At 42.8% G+C, this 16,614-nt stretch overlaps 2 protein-coding genes across 2 annotated transcripts in view; both read right to left on the bottom strand.

The window, feature by feature from the left end:
- Positions 1–647: 647 nt before the first annotated feature.
- Positions 648–12,595, bottom strand: ehmt1a (euchromatic histone-lysine N-methyltransferase 1a). Its single transcript, XM_030791481.1, has 24 exons — positions 12,547–12,595; positions 11,922–12,024; positions 11,194–11,660; positions 10,733–10,847; positions 10,380–10,486; positions 9,696–9,909; positions 9,102–9,247; positions 8,722–8,865; positions 8,069–8,299; positions 7,795–7,847; positions 7,579–7,661; positions 6,942–7,048; positions 6,323–6,445; positions 5,827–5,928; positions 5,561–5,665; positions 5,094–5,248; positions 4,752–4,919; positions 4,232–4,376; positions 3,893–3,970; positions 3,422–3,537; positions 2,913–2,999; positions 2,247–2,325; positions 1,419–1,594; positions 648–1,289 (listed from the first exon to the last, which is right to left on the bottom strand). Exons 2-24 carry the CDS (start codon positions 11,941–11,943, stop codon positions 1,121–1,123), a joined length of 3,192 nt encoding a protein of 1,063 aa, XP_030647341.1. The 5' UTR covers positions 11,944–12,024; positions 12,547–12,595; the 3' UTR covers positions 648–1,120.
- A 932-nt stretch (positions 12,596–13,527) lies between these two features.
- Positions 13,528–16,614, bottom strand: part of arrdc1a (arrestin domain containing 1a) — an 11,081-nt gene continuing 7,994 nt past the window's right edge. Inside the window, exons 6-8 of the mRNA XM_030791482.1 lie at positions 16,038–16,214; positions 15,018–15,528; positions 13,528–13,939 (exon numbers count right to left, since the gene is read on the bottom strand). Of these exons, the coding sequence (XP_030647342.1) occupies positions 13,899–13,939; positions 15,018–15,528; positions 16,038–16,214 (729 nt within the window). The 3' untranslated portion in view covers positions 13,528–13,898. The remainder of the gene's footprint in view (positions 13,940–15,017; positions 15,529–16,037; positions 16,215–16,614) is intronic.

Raw genomic sequence — 16,614 nt, 5'->3', positions numbered from 1 at the left:
GTACAGTATCCATGGCAGGAGGACGAAAGGGGAAAAAAACGAATAACGTCTTGAGACGTTACCGAAAGGCTCTGAGTGTGCAATTTCTCTCAAACCAACTGCCAGGCGAACATCGGTAAGCTATAGTCGAAAGTCGTCAAAGCTAAGTCGTTAAAGATTGTCCGCAGCCAGCGGGGCGGATTTGAAGAGAAATCTTTTCATTTCCATCTTTCGCAAGGAGGGTGAAAGTCCCCTGGGAAAGAGGGGTGGAACCGGGTGGGGTAAATCAGGACAGCCTCTCGCGGTTGGTGAGTGACTTTTCTGATAACGTCCTCAACCATATTATTGTTTATCATTTTTAAAACGCGATACACACGTTTCACAACATTTCTTATTCTCGTTGCAGTCGTCTGGTGGAAGCATCAATGCGCCCTGAGCCCAAGAATTACAACTAGAGAATAAATGGTCTTTTAATGGCCCTCAGAAATAAGATCCACCAGGGATGTCCAATAAAACTCGATTTCTTAATAGCTTTTGACGACACCAAGTGTATTAAAATCTTTCACTCACTGGACATATTTTTGATGAATCTTAATTTTTTTTTCAAATCATTCTTTATTATAACCATCATCGTTACAAAATTTGTAAAATAAAAAAATACATTTAAGAGTTCTGAGTCTCTACACAATCTCACTTTTTCTCCCCCAATGAGAATAAAAACAAGTGGGTTCATTTTAGTTATTGCAGTCACCTTAAAATACATTTGAATCTTAGCTGTACCAATGATCTCTTCAATTTAGGGGAAAAAAAAAAACGGAAACCCGCTGAGGTGCTGAAAACAATGACTTTTTCTTTCCACACCAGCATGTGAGAGTATTGGCAAAGTTAAAAACAAATTCATCATGCCATATAATTTTATTATACCCCCTTAACCAGTCTAAAAATTCATCTGGTCCAGTAAAAGCAAATTACGCCAACAAAAAATGCTTGATAAGAGCGACTGTAGCTTCCATAGAGACGCCGCGGTGCCAAAGAGCAGTCCAACAGTCTCTGTCATAACAGAATATACGATGGGGTCTGGATGGCCTGATGAAGTGTGTAAACTCCCCGTGAGTCTCCCGGGTCCTTATGAAGGCTCATCTCAGGGGTTGATGGTGGCTGACTGGGTGAGAGCGACTTGTGTCGAAGGTTTGACTCTGTCATCTCGGCTTTGGGCGGCGCTGGTCGTCGAATGTCGGCACTTTGAGGAGCCGCACAAACAACTGAAGTACTTGCTCTTGATTTCCCAGTACTGATCTCCGTAATCAAACCTGATCGGATGACAGAGAGAAAAGGTAAGTCAGACAATCAGACCATGGATGGAAAGATGGATGGACGGACAGATGGATGGATGGATGAGTGGACGAACAGAGAGACTGAATGGATGAATGGTTCCTCACCCGAGCTGATCTCCAGCTTGGATGGGTTTGCTGGAGAAGAACGCGATGCGGGGGAAGCGCAGGTCTTGGTGTTTGGTGAAGACTCGGACAGGAAAGAGGTTGGGCTCGCACAGATGGTTGATGAACCTGCTGACGTTGCCATAGAAGTGGGCGTCCACACAGTAAACCTCACCAACCTGGAGAACAGTGTCCAAAACCCATGACACACTCTGACAAGAAGAACCTAACTTAAGTTTTAAATTATGCAAAATTTCAATAACTGCTTTAAGATTCCTTCCATGTTATTCCCAGACTAGAAAACCAGCAACCATTGTAGATTTCATAAACTGTTAACCAGAAGGGGTGAATAGTTGGATTAGATACTTTTGGGCTCAGGCTATGTTGAACAGAGCATATGGGATGGGAAGGGGTTTAATGCGTCTAATGAACTGGATCAGATTAGGGTTGCCCAATTCTAACTTTGGAATGCTCAAATCCGGCTGGTTTCCATATCAAAGCCAATCCAACCACTGTAGTCTCTGGTTGGCTCAAGAGCGCACACATCTGTTGCTCAAGTCGGAAAAAAAAGAAAAAAAAAAAAAAAGAAAAAAACTGAATTTTAAGGTCAGGTCAAATGTCTTGTCCTACAGAACTAGCTTTGGGCACCCTTGATTTAGACAGTGATCTCTCTGCGCAAACATGTGTTCTATAGCACCTCCTTTTGGCCAAGCATGTGAATTAAAAAAAAAAAAAGAGAGAGAGAAAAGAAAAAAAAAAGAAGAAGCCCATTGTTCACCTCTGAAAACACATCAAAGCTTCATAGCATGACATTCCATACAGATCAATCACCTTATTTTCCAGGCTGAACATGTAAGAGTCATTCTCCCTGATGTTGGCTTCTCCGTCTGAAATAATCTCTCCCGCGAACCTGCGAACAAAAAGAGCCATCGGCCAGAGTAATTTTAGACCACATTACCATAGCATACAACGTGGATAAATAATTCATAACATTCATTATGGGTCTAAGATTTTCCTCCTGTACATTTGAAGTTTGGTTAGATCCCAGTGTCTGAGCTGAGCGGTAGTTCCGTATCTTAACTGGGAGTTATTAAAACCTGCATATCTTTTACAAGTCCATAAAGTCCATTTTCTGGAAGGATTCCAAACATATCTAAACAATATCTAAACAATGCTCAAAACAATCTCCTCTGAAACAAAAAAGATTGAACAACTGAGAGATGAACAATTTTAAACAATTTCAGTAATATGCTGGTTAACATGGAAGAACTAAGATAAGACCCCGGTGAGCCAACATTAATAACAAACAGGTTAAAAATTACAACTTTCCCCTATTCTCAATAAATTTGCATTGGTTAACACACATCTCAAAAGAAGCACTCTTATCTTAACAGAAATGATTCGGTTTTATTCTCATGATTTCGAAGCAAATTCAGACATTTCTTTGGGGGAGGGGAGGGGGGTCTGGTTTCGGCCCAGTCTCTGGATGATACTGACTCGCACACAAACGTTCCCTCGGGAATGTCCTGCAAAGCTCGGACTCCCCAGCCCATCCTCTCCGTTCGGAACACCTGCAGTCGGACCCTGGCGATAAAAAAAAATCGGCGTTGAGCCGTGTGCAGCACTGAGGTAAAGATTTACTAATGTCATTTGCGTATGAGAAATGAATAACGTGGCATTAATTGATAGGTTGCAAACACCACACTTAGTCACAAACATGTCACTGCTTCTGGGAGAGCCTTGAAATTTTTTTAGTTTTAGCAAAACACACCGCCAGTAAGCCAGTCAGCAACATGTGCATTTCTCCGATATGATTCAAAAGCAATTTTTGCCAAAAATATGCGCCAGTAGAGCATAAATTAATGTAATTTACAACAGTCTTTTCAGCATGTCTTTCAAACGAATGAACCAGGTGGGAGGGGGGGGGGACTTCCATTAATATAATTAATTCCTGAAGCTGACTGAATTGTAAATCTGAAAGTCTGTTTGACAGGGGGCCACGTTACCGAAGTCTGTTTTGCACCACACGGTTCCTACAGGTTCTCCAGCATGTGCAGGCGTGGTTACACTCAAACAGGAAAGGCGGGTCTTCCCGAGAGAACGCCGGTAACAGGCAGCCGTCCTAGACAATAAAATGGCAGCGTTACCCATCAGTGACATATGTGAGTCATAAAAAACAAAAACAAAAACAAAAAAAAAAAAAACTCAAATCCCCCAAATTACAACTGTCAAAACAACAGCAACTGTTCTTTATCATTCTGAAAACAAAAAAAAAACAAAAAACAGAAAAAAAAAACCAAAGGAAAAGCAACAGTAATAGAACATGACTGTGCAATGCTGGATCATAAATGCTACAACCCTGTGAACATATGGATCAATCAGAATCACAGGCATATAAAGCATAAAGGAAATATTAAAAAAAAATTATATAATACATACATAAAAGTTTTTTTGTTTTGTTTTGTTTTTTTTTTTACCTTATCATACCATCGTCCCATGCTGAGCTGTCCACATATACAGCTGCTGGAGGCACAGTCATCTTTGCATGTGCAGTGCTTCATCAGGAGAAAGTTAAAGCATTAATACACCACACATCACGTTGATACAATGACACACTCACTTTACCCATGTCTGATTTACTCTACTGAGTTTTTCACCATGAGAATGCCTAGAAACACAACAGGTGATATTCAGGACCGATGTGTGTTACCATTTTCGCCAGGAGCCATTCATTCCATCAAAACAAAAACCTCCTAAACTCTAGACGGATATGTGAACCAAGCGTGTTTGGCATTGTTAATATGTGGGTCTCTTACCTGTAAATGTGTGATGTTTTCGTCAATGTTCACCTGGGTGGTAAAACAGTTTTCAGGGACGTATTTAAAGTTGTTTGGACAGGACTCGTGGTCGACCCCATTCACGCAGGGCACAGGTACCTCCTCATAACCCCGTGAAATGTCCCTAAAAAAAACACAATAAAAGAAAGACGTTTGACGGGACGGCCACTGTATTTTAACCACAAACAGGAGCAAGTGAAGATTCCACTGCTTTCACCAACGAGCACATTCAAGACAAACTTCACTGGTAATTAGAGAGAGAAAAAGAAGAAAACAAACAAAATGGTAAAAAAAAAAAAAAAAAAGTTTATGAGAGTGGAATTTATACCTGGTGTTCCATTGTTTGTTCTACTGATAACAGGTACAATTTTCCACTTAAAATACAATACAAAAGTTCTGTGGGAAATGCAAAAATCCAAGCAAAACAATACAGCATCAGTCTGTAAAGAATGGGATGAAGTTTACAGTGAGATGGTAAGAGTTAAAATACAACACCAACCTACAGAGGACCCTTTCTACCTTTGTGTCCCTCCCTCGTCTGGCATCGGTCAGTTTCTTATTGGTGCTAAGAACAGTCCAGATTTTAGAGTTGGGGGTGCAGCAGTCCAGAGGCATCTCCCCGTCGCGATTTCGGAGGTTCACGTTCGCTCCGCGAGACAGAAAGAGTCTGAAGGGTACGAGAATCGCTTATCAGTTATTGTTTTGAAAATACGTTCAAGGTTTCGTCTGGGCATCGGTCTAAACTGAGCGGCTGAAATGAATTTACAAGCATAGAAGTACATGGGGCATTTGAACCATTTTTTTGTGGTGCATTGCTCAGGTTCAAACTGGTTCCACTCACATCACACAGTCCAGTTGGTTCTGCCGCACAGCGATGTGAAGTGGAGAGTCTCCGTGGATGTTTGTGGCGTGGAGATCGGATCGGGCCTCTAGCAGAAGCTGAGCGATGTCATCAGAACCGGAGAAAGCTGCCCAGTGCAGACAAATATTCTCCTCCTGAGAACAGGAAAAACATCAATTCATAAACAAACATCAAGTAAAACACTAGCAAAACTGTAAGAGGTAAGGAGACATGAGACAAAACTGATCATATCTTGTAAGAGATTAAAAGGAAATTTGTGAGAAAAAAAAACAGACAGCAAACTGATTGCAAAATGTTCTTCCAATTTTAATAAACAATCAATGTTTCAAAATCATATAAAAAAGTATAAAGTATTCCCTCACACCTCAAGCGATAGCTTTGAACACCACAAAAGATTCAAATACACACAATCGAGTAAAATGAATTTGGTTTTCACCATCTCACACCTTGTCTCTCATATGAACATCAGCACCTTTGGACAGCAGTAGCTTCACCTGCTCTTTGTGACCATTTTCCGTTGCCCAAGTGATGGGGGTCCACCCACCATCATCCTGCAGACAAATAGGAACAAAGAACTGGTAACTCATTTGAATAAACTGAAGGCGGAGCCAGTGATGTCATAAACAAATCCACAGAACCTCAGACAATGGATAGATGCCAATATAATGCTCTGCTGCTTCACTGGTGCCAATTCAGTCTGATTAGGCATTACCTTACAGTTAACGTTGACTGAGGTAGTGGAGAGGAGAGTCTGCAGTACGCGTAGATGTCCACCCCGAGCCGCCATATGCAAACACGTGGACCCTCTCAAATCCTAACATGTGTCAATGACACATTTAAGGCATGCAGACAAACGTAGATTGGTTTTAGACTTTAGATTTCCGCATTTCCAGTGTGTTAGTAATGTGGCCTACTTTTTATACCAAACATGTGCATTGTTATTTACATCAGCCGATCCCAAATGGGTACCAGCATTACAGTCATACGGGGATTTTCTCTTGCAGCGACGGGCCTCAATACATTTATCCCAAAAACATCTTTTTAATCATCCTAAAGAAGGCCTGGCTTTAACTGATTCCAACTTTGCTAATCCAAGCTTCCATTGAGCCACAGAACAATCCATTCACTGGCTAACTGCACACGTCCCCATTTCTTCAGTCACGTTTTACAATAGTTATACTTCCAACAGGTACGTGTGCGTGACTGACCTTATGACCCACTGAAGCTCCGGCCTTCAGGAGGTACTGCACCGTCTCTAGCTGGTTGTTCTCGCATGCCTCCATCAGGGGGGTCTTCTGATCAGCGTCACACATGTCCAGGTTAGCACCCGCCTTGGCACAGGACACAGAGAGAGAGAGCGACTCAAAACCTCTCAGCTCTACGGCTTGCATTTCATTTCATTCTACAAAGACTTTTTATACCACACACATGAGATTTGAAGGGGTCACCGCAGACATAGGTATATCACTGAAAACTGAAAACGTGTGAGATATCAATTTTAACTGTATATTCGCAGGTTCAAAAATGTGAAAAATAAAAAAAAATGGAGAAATAAAGTAACATGTAACTTTAACCAGAAAGCCTTTAAAATAAACCTGTATAAAACTAGAGGTGCTAAGTGAGAGACGCTCACTTCACAGCAGCGTTTAGATACGGAACATCAGTAAAAAGGTTAATGGAAAAAAAAAAAAAAAAAATTTCAGAAACTTCCACTATGGTGCTATAGCATTAAGATAAGTTTGTAATCCTGAGGGGTTTTTTTTGTAGCCCTGATTAAAGCACAACATGAGCATTAACTCAGTGCGGTGGTTTGGTTCTCAGCGCTACCTGAACCAGTATATGGCAGATCTGCGTGTGTCCCTCAGCGGCGGCAGCGTGAAGGGGCGTTCTTCTCCTCTCGTTCTCCATCTTCAGATTAGGGTCCACTCCTTCTACTGAATGACACAACACACACCTGTTGTTCAGCATAACGCAGGCCTCTGACCCAGGATCAGTTTTTACCTTTTCATAATGCTAACAAATAAAGCCATATGGACCTAGATGAGACTGATCCGAGACACTTGATATACGTGAAGCCTGGTCCTTAACCGTTTCTACAGTAAGAACACAATGTCATCCCAAAATAGTTGGATTCTAAGACATTTTGAATCCAAGAGCGGCACAGGACCACTAGTAATGGAGGAAAGCATTCAGTGGCATTCTAGGCTAAACAATATTACTTACTGCGTCACACACACACACACACATTATGTCTCCATCATGTCACTTAATCAACATAATGTATTGGGTGACAATACATTATACTGATTATATCTTTAATCGATAAGAATATTGGTGACTGTTGTCAATACTGTCAGTGGCTTCTGGGCTATAAGACACATTGATCAGTTCCTGAGACTTCAGATCGACTTTGAGAGTGTGATGTACGTTTGAAGGGGACAGAGAGATTCTGGTTTATTCGCACCAAGCAGATGCATGACGTTCTGGAGTTCTCCTTGCTTGGCATAAGCGTACAGGCGGCTTGGGGGAAATCTGGATTTCATATACCTTTAACAAAAAAAAGGGGGTGGGGACAAAATGAACCATTAAAAAGCCTTGCTTAAAAAGAGAGCTGATCTGCTTAAACTGCATGTAGATTTATTAGACTGTAAATCATGAAGATATTAGATGCACGTCTTACGCTCCATCCTCCAGGGCTTCCAGAACGTTCTCCAGTGTCTCTTTGACTGGTTCCTGCTCTGCTGGAACAGGTACTGGTTGCACCTTTGACCTGATTGACGTGAGACATCATTATAAGCTCACGAACAACTCCCAATGAAAAGTCTCCATTAACTCTTTCTCTGGTTGGTTGAACTTCCACAAACCTAGCCAATCAAATCAAAGCTACAGCGAGCAGATAATAAACCAATCAGCAAACCCAAAAAGCGGACTTCGCGACCCAGCCACTGAGAAACCGAGCATCCAAACTGAACATACTCTGCTTGAGCTATGACCGTTTTGACCGTAGGCATGGCAACCGTCGTCGGGGTGATAACGGGGTCGGGCTTAGCGATGGTGACCTCTTTAGCCTGACTAGCCTCCTCCCCACAGTGGGGGCAGTACAGCTGTCCCCTGACCACAGGAGCGCAGCTTCTGTGAAACCGATGAGAGATGTTCCCATCTGGCTTACACTCCATGAAGGTCCCCTGAAAAAGAAGAGGGGGAAAAAAAGTTTGAGATTTAATGTTGTAATAATTTATTATGTCTATGTATAAATCTGCATCTACCATGTAGCCAATACAGTTTAAATAGAGAGACTTCAGATATGAAAAACTGACTGAAACAATCAATGACACATGTTGAGCCAAATCACAACAGAAAGCATCAGGAGAGTACCAGAGAGTACCAAGAGTGATGAGAACCACGTACAGCATGTGAGAATTCAGTCATATTTCTATGTTAGCTAGTATAAAAAAAAAAGAATGTTTAGCTAGTATCAAAAAGAACAATGTTTAGATTGTGATGTCATAATGTCAAACAACTTCCCGAACAAAGTTATTAAACACAATGTCAGTATTCTGTTTGCAGGCATGTGTATCTTAATCAGGACCGCCGGCCTTTCACTCACCGCCCGGCAGAAGAACCCGCAGCCTGGACAGCTCTGGTGTTTCACCATGCCAGCCCGATGGTCTTCACACAGAACCAGCAATCCGATCCGATTGGACGGACGCATCATTTCCTGTTTCAGGATGACCTTCCGACACAAGCTCAGCTGCAGCGGGGAAAGAGAGAGAGAGGAAAGGTAGTTTTTTCCTGGCCGTTCTAAATTAAAAAAAGTCTTTAAAGACCCTTTACAGGCAAAGAACATGTAAGAATCACTTCCATAGTGTTACAGAGAGAAAGACAGAAAGAGAGAAGAGAAGAGAAGAGAAGAGAAGAGAAGAGAAGAGAAGAGAAGAGAAGACTCCATGAGCAGCTAGGACGACAGATTCTCTGTATGTACAGTACCTTTCCATCCACACTCTCGACTGCCATGCATTTGCCCTCTGCCAGTGCCAGCGTGTCCTGGCATTTGGGCGTCTCCATCCTACAGCTGCAGAGGGGCAGGTCCAGGACATCATCCACTTCCATGTTCTCCTTATTCTCAGGCAAACCTGCACAACATCAACAAAATATCAACAAATATTTAAAATCAACAAAATCTACAGCAAGGGTAGAACTTTCCACTGACTTCAGAAAAAAGTCTGTATTAGTTACAAAAATATGTAAAGTTACCAAGCTGGAGAAGCCATTACCAAAAAAAAAAAATTCATAAAATAAAAAAAAAAAACTTGTGCTTTAAACTGTTGAACAAACAAGAGCTGAATAATAATCTGAGTGCAGAGCTCCTGAATCCACGTCAAACTAATCGACCGTCTTCCACCGTCAGTTTGACCTCAGACTAACCTGTGCAGGAGAATTAGCTCTCCTGCGCTTTCAAGTGTAAGGTGCGCAATTTGACCTCAGGCTGACCCCGCGCTTTCAGGTCTAAGATGTGTCATTTGACCTCAGACTGACCCGCGCTTTCAGGTCTAAGCTGTATAATTTGACCTGGGGACTGACCTGTGCGTATGCTGGTGAATAAACTCTCCTGTGCTTTCAGGTCCAAGGTGTGTAAAGGCAGCTCCGTGTACTCCTCCAAGCGTCCATCCTGAGTCTTTTCTTCCTTTCTCCCTCCGTTCTCCGTCCTTCCTGCCTGCTGCTCCTGTCTTTCCGAATCCTTTCTGGCTTTAAAGGCCTCTTCCAGTGAGATCTGGACTCCTTTGGCTTGATTGGACTGCAACGTTCCTTGCTGGCAGAGAAAAACAAAAGGCTCACGGTTCCTGCGGTTTCTTACCTTTACTTACAACGTGCAGCGTTCTTCATTTCTCACACGCTCCTAAACGGTCCGGTTATCAAAGACGTGTATTGACATCGATCAGGAAAACAACAACATATCAACATCACACACTATGCTACCATTATAAACGACAGTAATAATGACCTTAACTGCTGTGCAGGTTTTGATGAAGTTAATTAAGTTCAAAATCAGCCTTGTATCAACACTTTAACATAACATGGCCTTGTGACCTGTATTCAGGAATGTGTCACTGACGTATCATAATGGACATCATATCCAATTGACTGCTCCTCTAATGCATCACAATGGACTTAATGTCAAATAGCACGAGATCATTGGAAAATAATAGAATCATGTATGATGGTTATGTAATGGATAACCCTATAGTCCCCTCAGAGGAGCTTTACCTTAGCCCTGGTGGAAGACTGATGGGGGCTCGGGCCTTTTGTGGCTTTGGTTTTCTTCTTGGGGACAAAATTATACAACCCCATTTTCCTTTTCTTTTTCCTGGATACTGTAAAACACGTAAAGCTGTGTGCTATTTCTGCTCATTTTAATGTCAAAACGCTGTAGTTTGAAAACAAGAACAGACCAAAAAAAAAAAAAAAATCGCTCAATGTACAATAAACGTCACATTTTGACAGCTGATTGTGAACTTTTACGTTCGTCTCAGACGATACTGATTTTGAAGTAGAAAAATCAAAAAAGGTTTACAGGACTGTTGGCTGTTAGAGCGTGTGTGAGGTGAATTGTGACTGACCTGTTTGTGGTTTTGTGGGGCCTTTTTGACTTTGGGGTGACTTAAATATCGGCGAGGGCAAAGAATTTTCCACCTCCATCTGTCGAGCTGACACGCTCGTTCCCTTATTTAAAATCTGCTTTGTTGCACCAACAGAAAACACTTTTTTAAAAGAAAATCACTTTCATCAACGCAGTCACAAATTACAGCTCACGTGAGCTAAAACCACAGATATGAAACAGTTTAAGGTACATTTTTGTGTCTGGATTATAAACGACATAATTATGCACATCAGTCGTCCACCAACTACAGTCAAAACATCAAGGGGGGTTCAAATGAGCGTGGGGTCAGACCGAGAGCCCTGGGCAGTCTGTTTATAATTAAACTGCTGCCGTAGCATCTGTTGTTTATCAATCACAACCCCAAAAATAAACCACAATAAACCCTAAATTGGACACAAGGGGGGGACCGAAATACGTTACCTTCAGCGCACTTGGGTCGGACGCCGGCCTGCTCATCGTTTTCCACGCTAGACGCGGCTGGGGAGGCACCAGAGTTCTAGAATGATCCGTGTCAGATTCCACAGGTCCAGTCACAGTGCCTCGGTTACCAGTGTCTATTACTCCTCGCAACCCCGAAGACGGAGTTGGGAAAGTCTTGCCTGCGTCAAACCCGGTGGGGTTTACAGTCAAAACTTGTGAGTTTTGAGGATTCCCTGTCACCGTGTCTTGTTTGAGGTGGTGTGCATCTCCATTGCTGGTTGAGATGGGTCCTGAAGAAGAGGAGGAGGAGGAGGAGGAGGTGGTGGAGGTTCTCTGACCAGTAGCAGGAGGTCCATTGGGGTCTTGCTTACCCCTCACCCCTGACGTGGTGGTCTGTGGTCCACCTCCTTCCAACCTGACCTTGGGTTTCCGACCCCTCTTGGCGGGACCCCCTGGTCGGTCCGCACCTAGGCCAAAAAGTGAAATTTATGTCTAGTTCCAAACCAAGGCAAGAAACCAACCCATGCAGGAAAGGTGCAAAATTCAGTATGAATAGATAAGGAGTACCAACAGGAAAAGGTTACAACTGAAGTTCTTTTGATGCCTTCAGACAGCTTCATATTCCATTCTACGGTCCCACTTCAGGAGCAGGGCACTGTCTTGGTTAAGTGTTTTGAATGACCATGTGAAATCTGATTAGTGGACCACAGATGACCAAGTGAACTCACCAGTTCCTTTGGACTTAGCCATGGCTCTCAACTCCTGGTCGTCTCAATCAGTGCCTCTGCAAATACTTCACCAGGTCCAGGTGTACAGGGTTAGGTAGGCCTCCTGCACAGAGCAGTTAACAACTCTCAACTTTTTTTTTTTCTTTATTAAGCAGTGTTCAGGTAAACAAAGTGGATTAATGTGGGGTATAATCACTACCCTACATGAGGTACATGATTGAGCGGCACCGATGGCTGGCGCTCTATCATTTTCGTGCAATAACAACAGTCCTAAACCATCTCAGTTCTTTGAAAAGGAATAGAGTATACGCTCTCCGTTAACGGACTGTCAGTGACTGCGGAGCTTTGTTGTCGTGGAATTCTGACGTTTCAATGGAGTTCACGCGGCCGCACGTTTCTTTAATAGAACACTCTACTGAATCTAATGGAATTCTATTAAAAACCCCGACGTGCATACAACAAATTTTGCACACTAATTCGGCACACTAAGAAACCAAGCAAAGGGGAACAGCCAAATGGAACCTTTTGTTGTTCAAGCCGAGAGCATGTCATTGTGAATCGCCAAACGGAAACCAGAACAGGACTGGGACTTAGCCTGGCGAAGAATTGTTGTGTAGATTCATACCTGTTAACTTCTGAAAGATCCCATCTCAGAACAAGGGGTAAAGTATCAACAATAAAAAAAAGTTTTTGACCACTCTTCCTCCTTCCTTTCTCTCCTCCTCTTTTAACATGCGCTCTACGGTGGTCATGTGACAGCAACGCGCCCTCTGATGGTAGCCCTCCACGGCTTCCACCCGCGCATGCTCAGCAAAACTTTTATCAACCCAGTAACAACTGAGGATGCATTGTAACTGTATTTTTGCTATCCAGTAGCTGACGCTGATGCTCTACCGTTGTCGAAAAGTTGCATTGTCACAAACAGATTTCACGTTAATCTCATGATACACTGGAGTCATGTCGCGCTCTCTCTCTCTCTCTCTCAAAAAGGGCTTCCTTCTCCTCATCTCCTATCATGTGCTTGCATACGTTTCTGAGATGTGAGTTTATTTTGTGTTTTAATATATCAAATAATGGATATTATAAACATTAACCAGACTAACTATGAATGAGAGAGTGCACAAACTCAAGACAGATATTCAGATCTCATTTTATTTAACTGTACACTGCAGATTAAATTGAAAATATTACACATGAACCTCCGCACAAACAAATGTTAACTACTTTGTGTGCTTCAGTAGTCTGAGAGAAACATCTGCGGCAAGGGAAAATAAATACAATGGTAGTCATAAAAGTAGCATAAGATATACAATATTTCAAGAAAAAATAGTTACATTTAAAAACATAAAACATTTAGACAGTAAATGTATCAAAGAAGATTTAAAAAAAGGTAAATTTTTTTTTTGGTCCAGTTTCCAGAACGGACCTGTGAAATATTCTACTAAACTCCAATCAAATATCAGCTGTTCAACACTTCGAAGTGTTCAGCGTCAAAGAAGAATTTTCTGTAAGATATTCAGTTCTCAATGAGCCGTTACAAATCTGAAATAAAAACAAAGAAAACACAACAGCCACAATACCATTAAAAAAAAAAAAAAGAAAAAAGAAAAAAAGGGAAATGACTTGGCAGTGGTTAAAAAGAAAGAAAGAGGAACCGTAGGTGCACGGTGAGCATCACAGATGCCATTTGTATTGTTTAAGAGAAACAGTTTTCCATTATCAAAATCAGAACCCCGTAGCGACGCTGCTGGTGTGTGTGTGTGTGTGTGTGTGTGTGTGTGTGTGTGTGTTTCTGCACAGATCTGGTACATGCTCTCAGTAGTACTAATATCACAGTAAGGGGAAAAACAAACAAACAAACAAACAAACAAACAAATATAAATGACAGCGATTTTTTTTTTAAAAAAAAGTGATAGAGGAGGAGTGTAGCTGATCTTCAGTGTCCGTTTTGTTAGTTTTCTGTCTGTTCTTCTTCCTTTAAGTGTTTGTGAAGCTCTCTTCATAGGACGGAGGAGGTTCTGAAGGAGAAAGGAGCAGAGTTGTGTAATTAGAACATAAGATACACGCAGCTTACACTGCTCTGCCAGGGTAGAACATCAGATTCATTAAAGAAACAAACTGAATGCTTGGTCAACTATTCAACAACAGCCTGCGACCTAGAATTCAATTGCTTTTCTTACAACGAATAGGTATATGAATGGTTTGAATAGAAATGCTTTTTTACTACAGCCACTGATCTCTTTCTCTCTCACACACACACAAACACACACACACACACCCCTAAACACTGACATGCACTGACTAACAAGAGTATATGCATGTTAGTGAGGCTGGCAGTCAAAAATGTCAGAGGACACTGAATGTAAATTTAGCTGCGCTACCAAATCAAACAGCCCCCGCTTTTCAGACAAGGATGAATGCAAACCTACTGTTGCATTACACGTTGTGTCACCAGTGCCAGTAAAAAAAAAAAATGAATAAATTAATTAATTACTTAATAAATAATAATAATTTCCCTCATGTGCATAAAAGTGGAAAGTACCATCGGTCAAAACCAAAATTTAAGTTTGGCAATCCTGACCCTGAGTGACACACACTCACACACTCAAACACACAGACAATTGAAGGAACTTGGTCAATTGGGGTCCTGTGTACTCAAGGCCACGGTCAGCTGGTGTGGGAATAGGCGAGATTCAGAAGAACAGTGTTTTACTGTTAAACTGCAAACAATCCATCAGACAGTAATGTGCACTGTTTAACATGGGTCTAGACCTTGCTTTTCTATTTTCAGTTATATCAGTGCTGGAGCAGTTACTGCAGAAAACTCCTGGATGAGTTTTGAGTCCCCAGTCCAAATAAACAGACCACAGCACAACTCTGCTTCATAAGACTGTCATTACTGCTTATTAATAAGCATTGCCACCCAATGACTCTACGTGCACTGTTTACCATGATACTAAACCAATAATTGTAAAAAAAAGTTTTGGCCTATGGGTAGCACCATTAATAAAGATTTAACTTGAGTCTCCAGGCCTTACAGACGATACTTCGTGACACTTATTAATGTAAAATATTAGAAATGTGAAGCGTCCTCACCATGTGGGTAAGCAGAGCTCCTATAGTCTGGCGGGACGGGCGTGGCATTGCCCTCCGCAAAGAAGGGTATGGTGGCGCCAGTGGACACGGAAAACTGGGGCGCGGAGGCGTTGCCCGGGCGAGGGGCGGCTGGAAAGGCGCCCGGGGTGTAACTGAAAGCGTTGGGAGTCAGGGGCCCCGAGGCGCCCCGCTGAGAGTGACTCTTGTTGGGGACCGTCTCGTTCCGGGTACCGCTCGCCTCAACTCGGGGCAGCTCGGCGGGCGGGGCACTGGGGGAGGCGTGGTAACTGCGAGGTCTGGGCTTGGGGGCGGGTCTCGGGGGGAGACTGGGGCTTGAACCAGAACCAGAACCAGAACCAGAACCAGAGGTAGGATTGGGCGAACTGGCCGGAACGCGGGGTGCTGGGGTGGGCGGGGCGTGTCGGGAGGGGGCCGGACGCGTGGTGTCGACGGCGATGTCTCCGATGTGGATGGGTAACGTGATTAAAGTTTCCGGGTACTTCAGAGAGACCTGAGCAGACACAAAAGAGGAAGGAGGAGAGAGGATGGAGTGAGCGAACGCATGAATGTAAATGAATAAATGACAGAATGACCACGCACGGGAGCGGACGACAGGAGAGATATCAGAGGCAGCGTGGGTGAGCATGTGCAAATGAGCAAAAGCTACAGGAAATGTGAACTGAATTTCCATAAATGTTTAACGCTTTTAACTCTGACATCGGTCTTTTACACACATACAAAAAAAAAAAAAAGGAATCTGTCAGCAGAGACGACATTTTAACATTTTGAGCTACACAGCACCCACCACCATAAACCAAAAAAAAAAAAAAATAAAAATAAAACAGAACAAGGGAAAAAAAAAAAAAAAAGTCCAACCTAAAACCACAAATAACAACATCCTATCCTTCAGAGACAACTGTCTCCAATCCAACGATTATTATTTTCAATGAGTATCCTTAAAAAAAAAAAAAAGAAGAAGAAAAACCGAAAAGAGAAGCCGCCAGTGTTGAAACTGCTGACCTGGATGAAATACTCGATACTGATGAGAGTACAGCCTTCCAGAGGAGACTGGGGGAGGGGGGGGACGATGATCTGCTCCGCCCACTCCGCCTTCTTCCCCCCCTTTACTGTTCTCCCCTCCACCTCCGCTATGGCCCGCAGGTCCTGCACCGGCCGCTTGGTCCGATACGTCACTTTCTGAGAGGGGAGAGAAAAGATCGATGATGACGTAGAAGAGCAGCGCGTTCTGGGAAGGTGAAGTGTCTGTCAGTCATACGTTCAAATAAGGGGTACCCGAGTGTAGTCCTGCTGTGAGATCTAATTGGATGAAGGGAACACACACCTGTTCCCCCAGGTTAATAAAAAAAACAAGCCCCTAATTAAGAGGGTCACAGAAAACAGCGGCTTGAATTTGGCCCTCCAGGACTTGATTTGGGCGCTCCAATGAGACTGACTGACAGACAGACAGGAATAAACAAGCACACATACACATACGCATACGCATGGAGACAAATAGTGGTGAACTACTGCACTACAACACATTGATCTGAACAGAAAAAAAGAGGTTTTGGGCGGAGAAAGACAAGAAGACAAAGAT

This window comes from Chanos chanos, chromosome 14 (genome assembly GCF_902362185.1).
Source record: "Chanos chanos chromosome 14, fChaCha1.1, whole genome shotgun sequence".
Lineage (NCBI taxonomy): Eukaryota > Metazoa > Chordata > Actinopteri > Gonorynchiformes > Chanidae > Chanos > Chanos chanos.
Note: the sequence above shows the minus strand (reverse complement) of the source record. Positions and strands in the feature narration are given on the sequence as shown.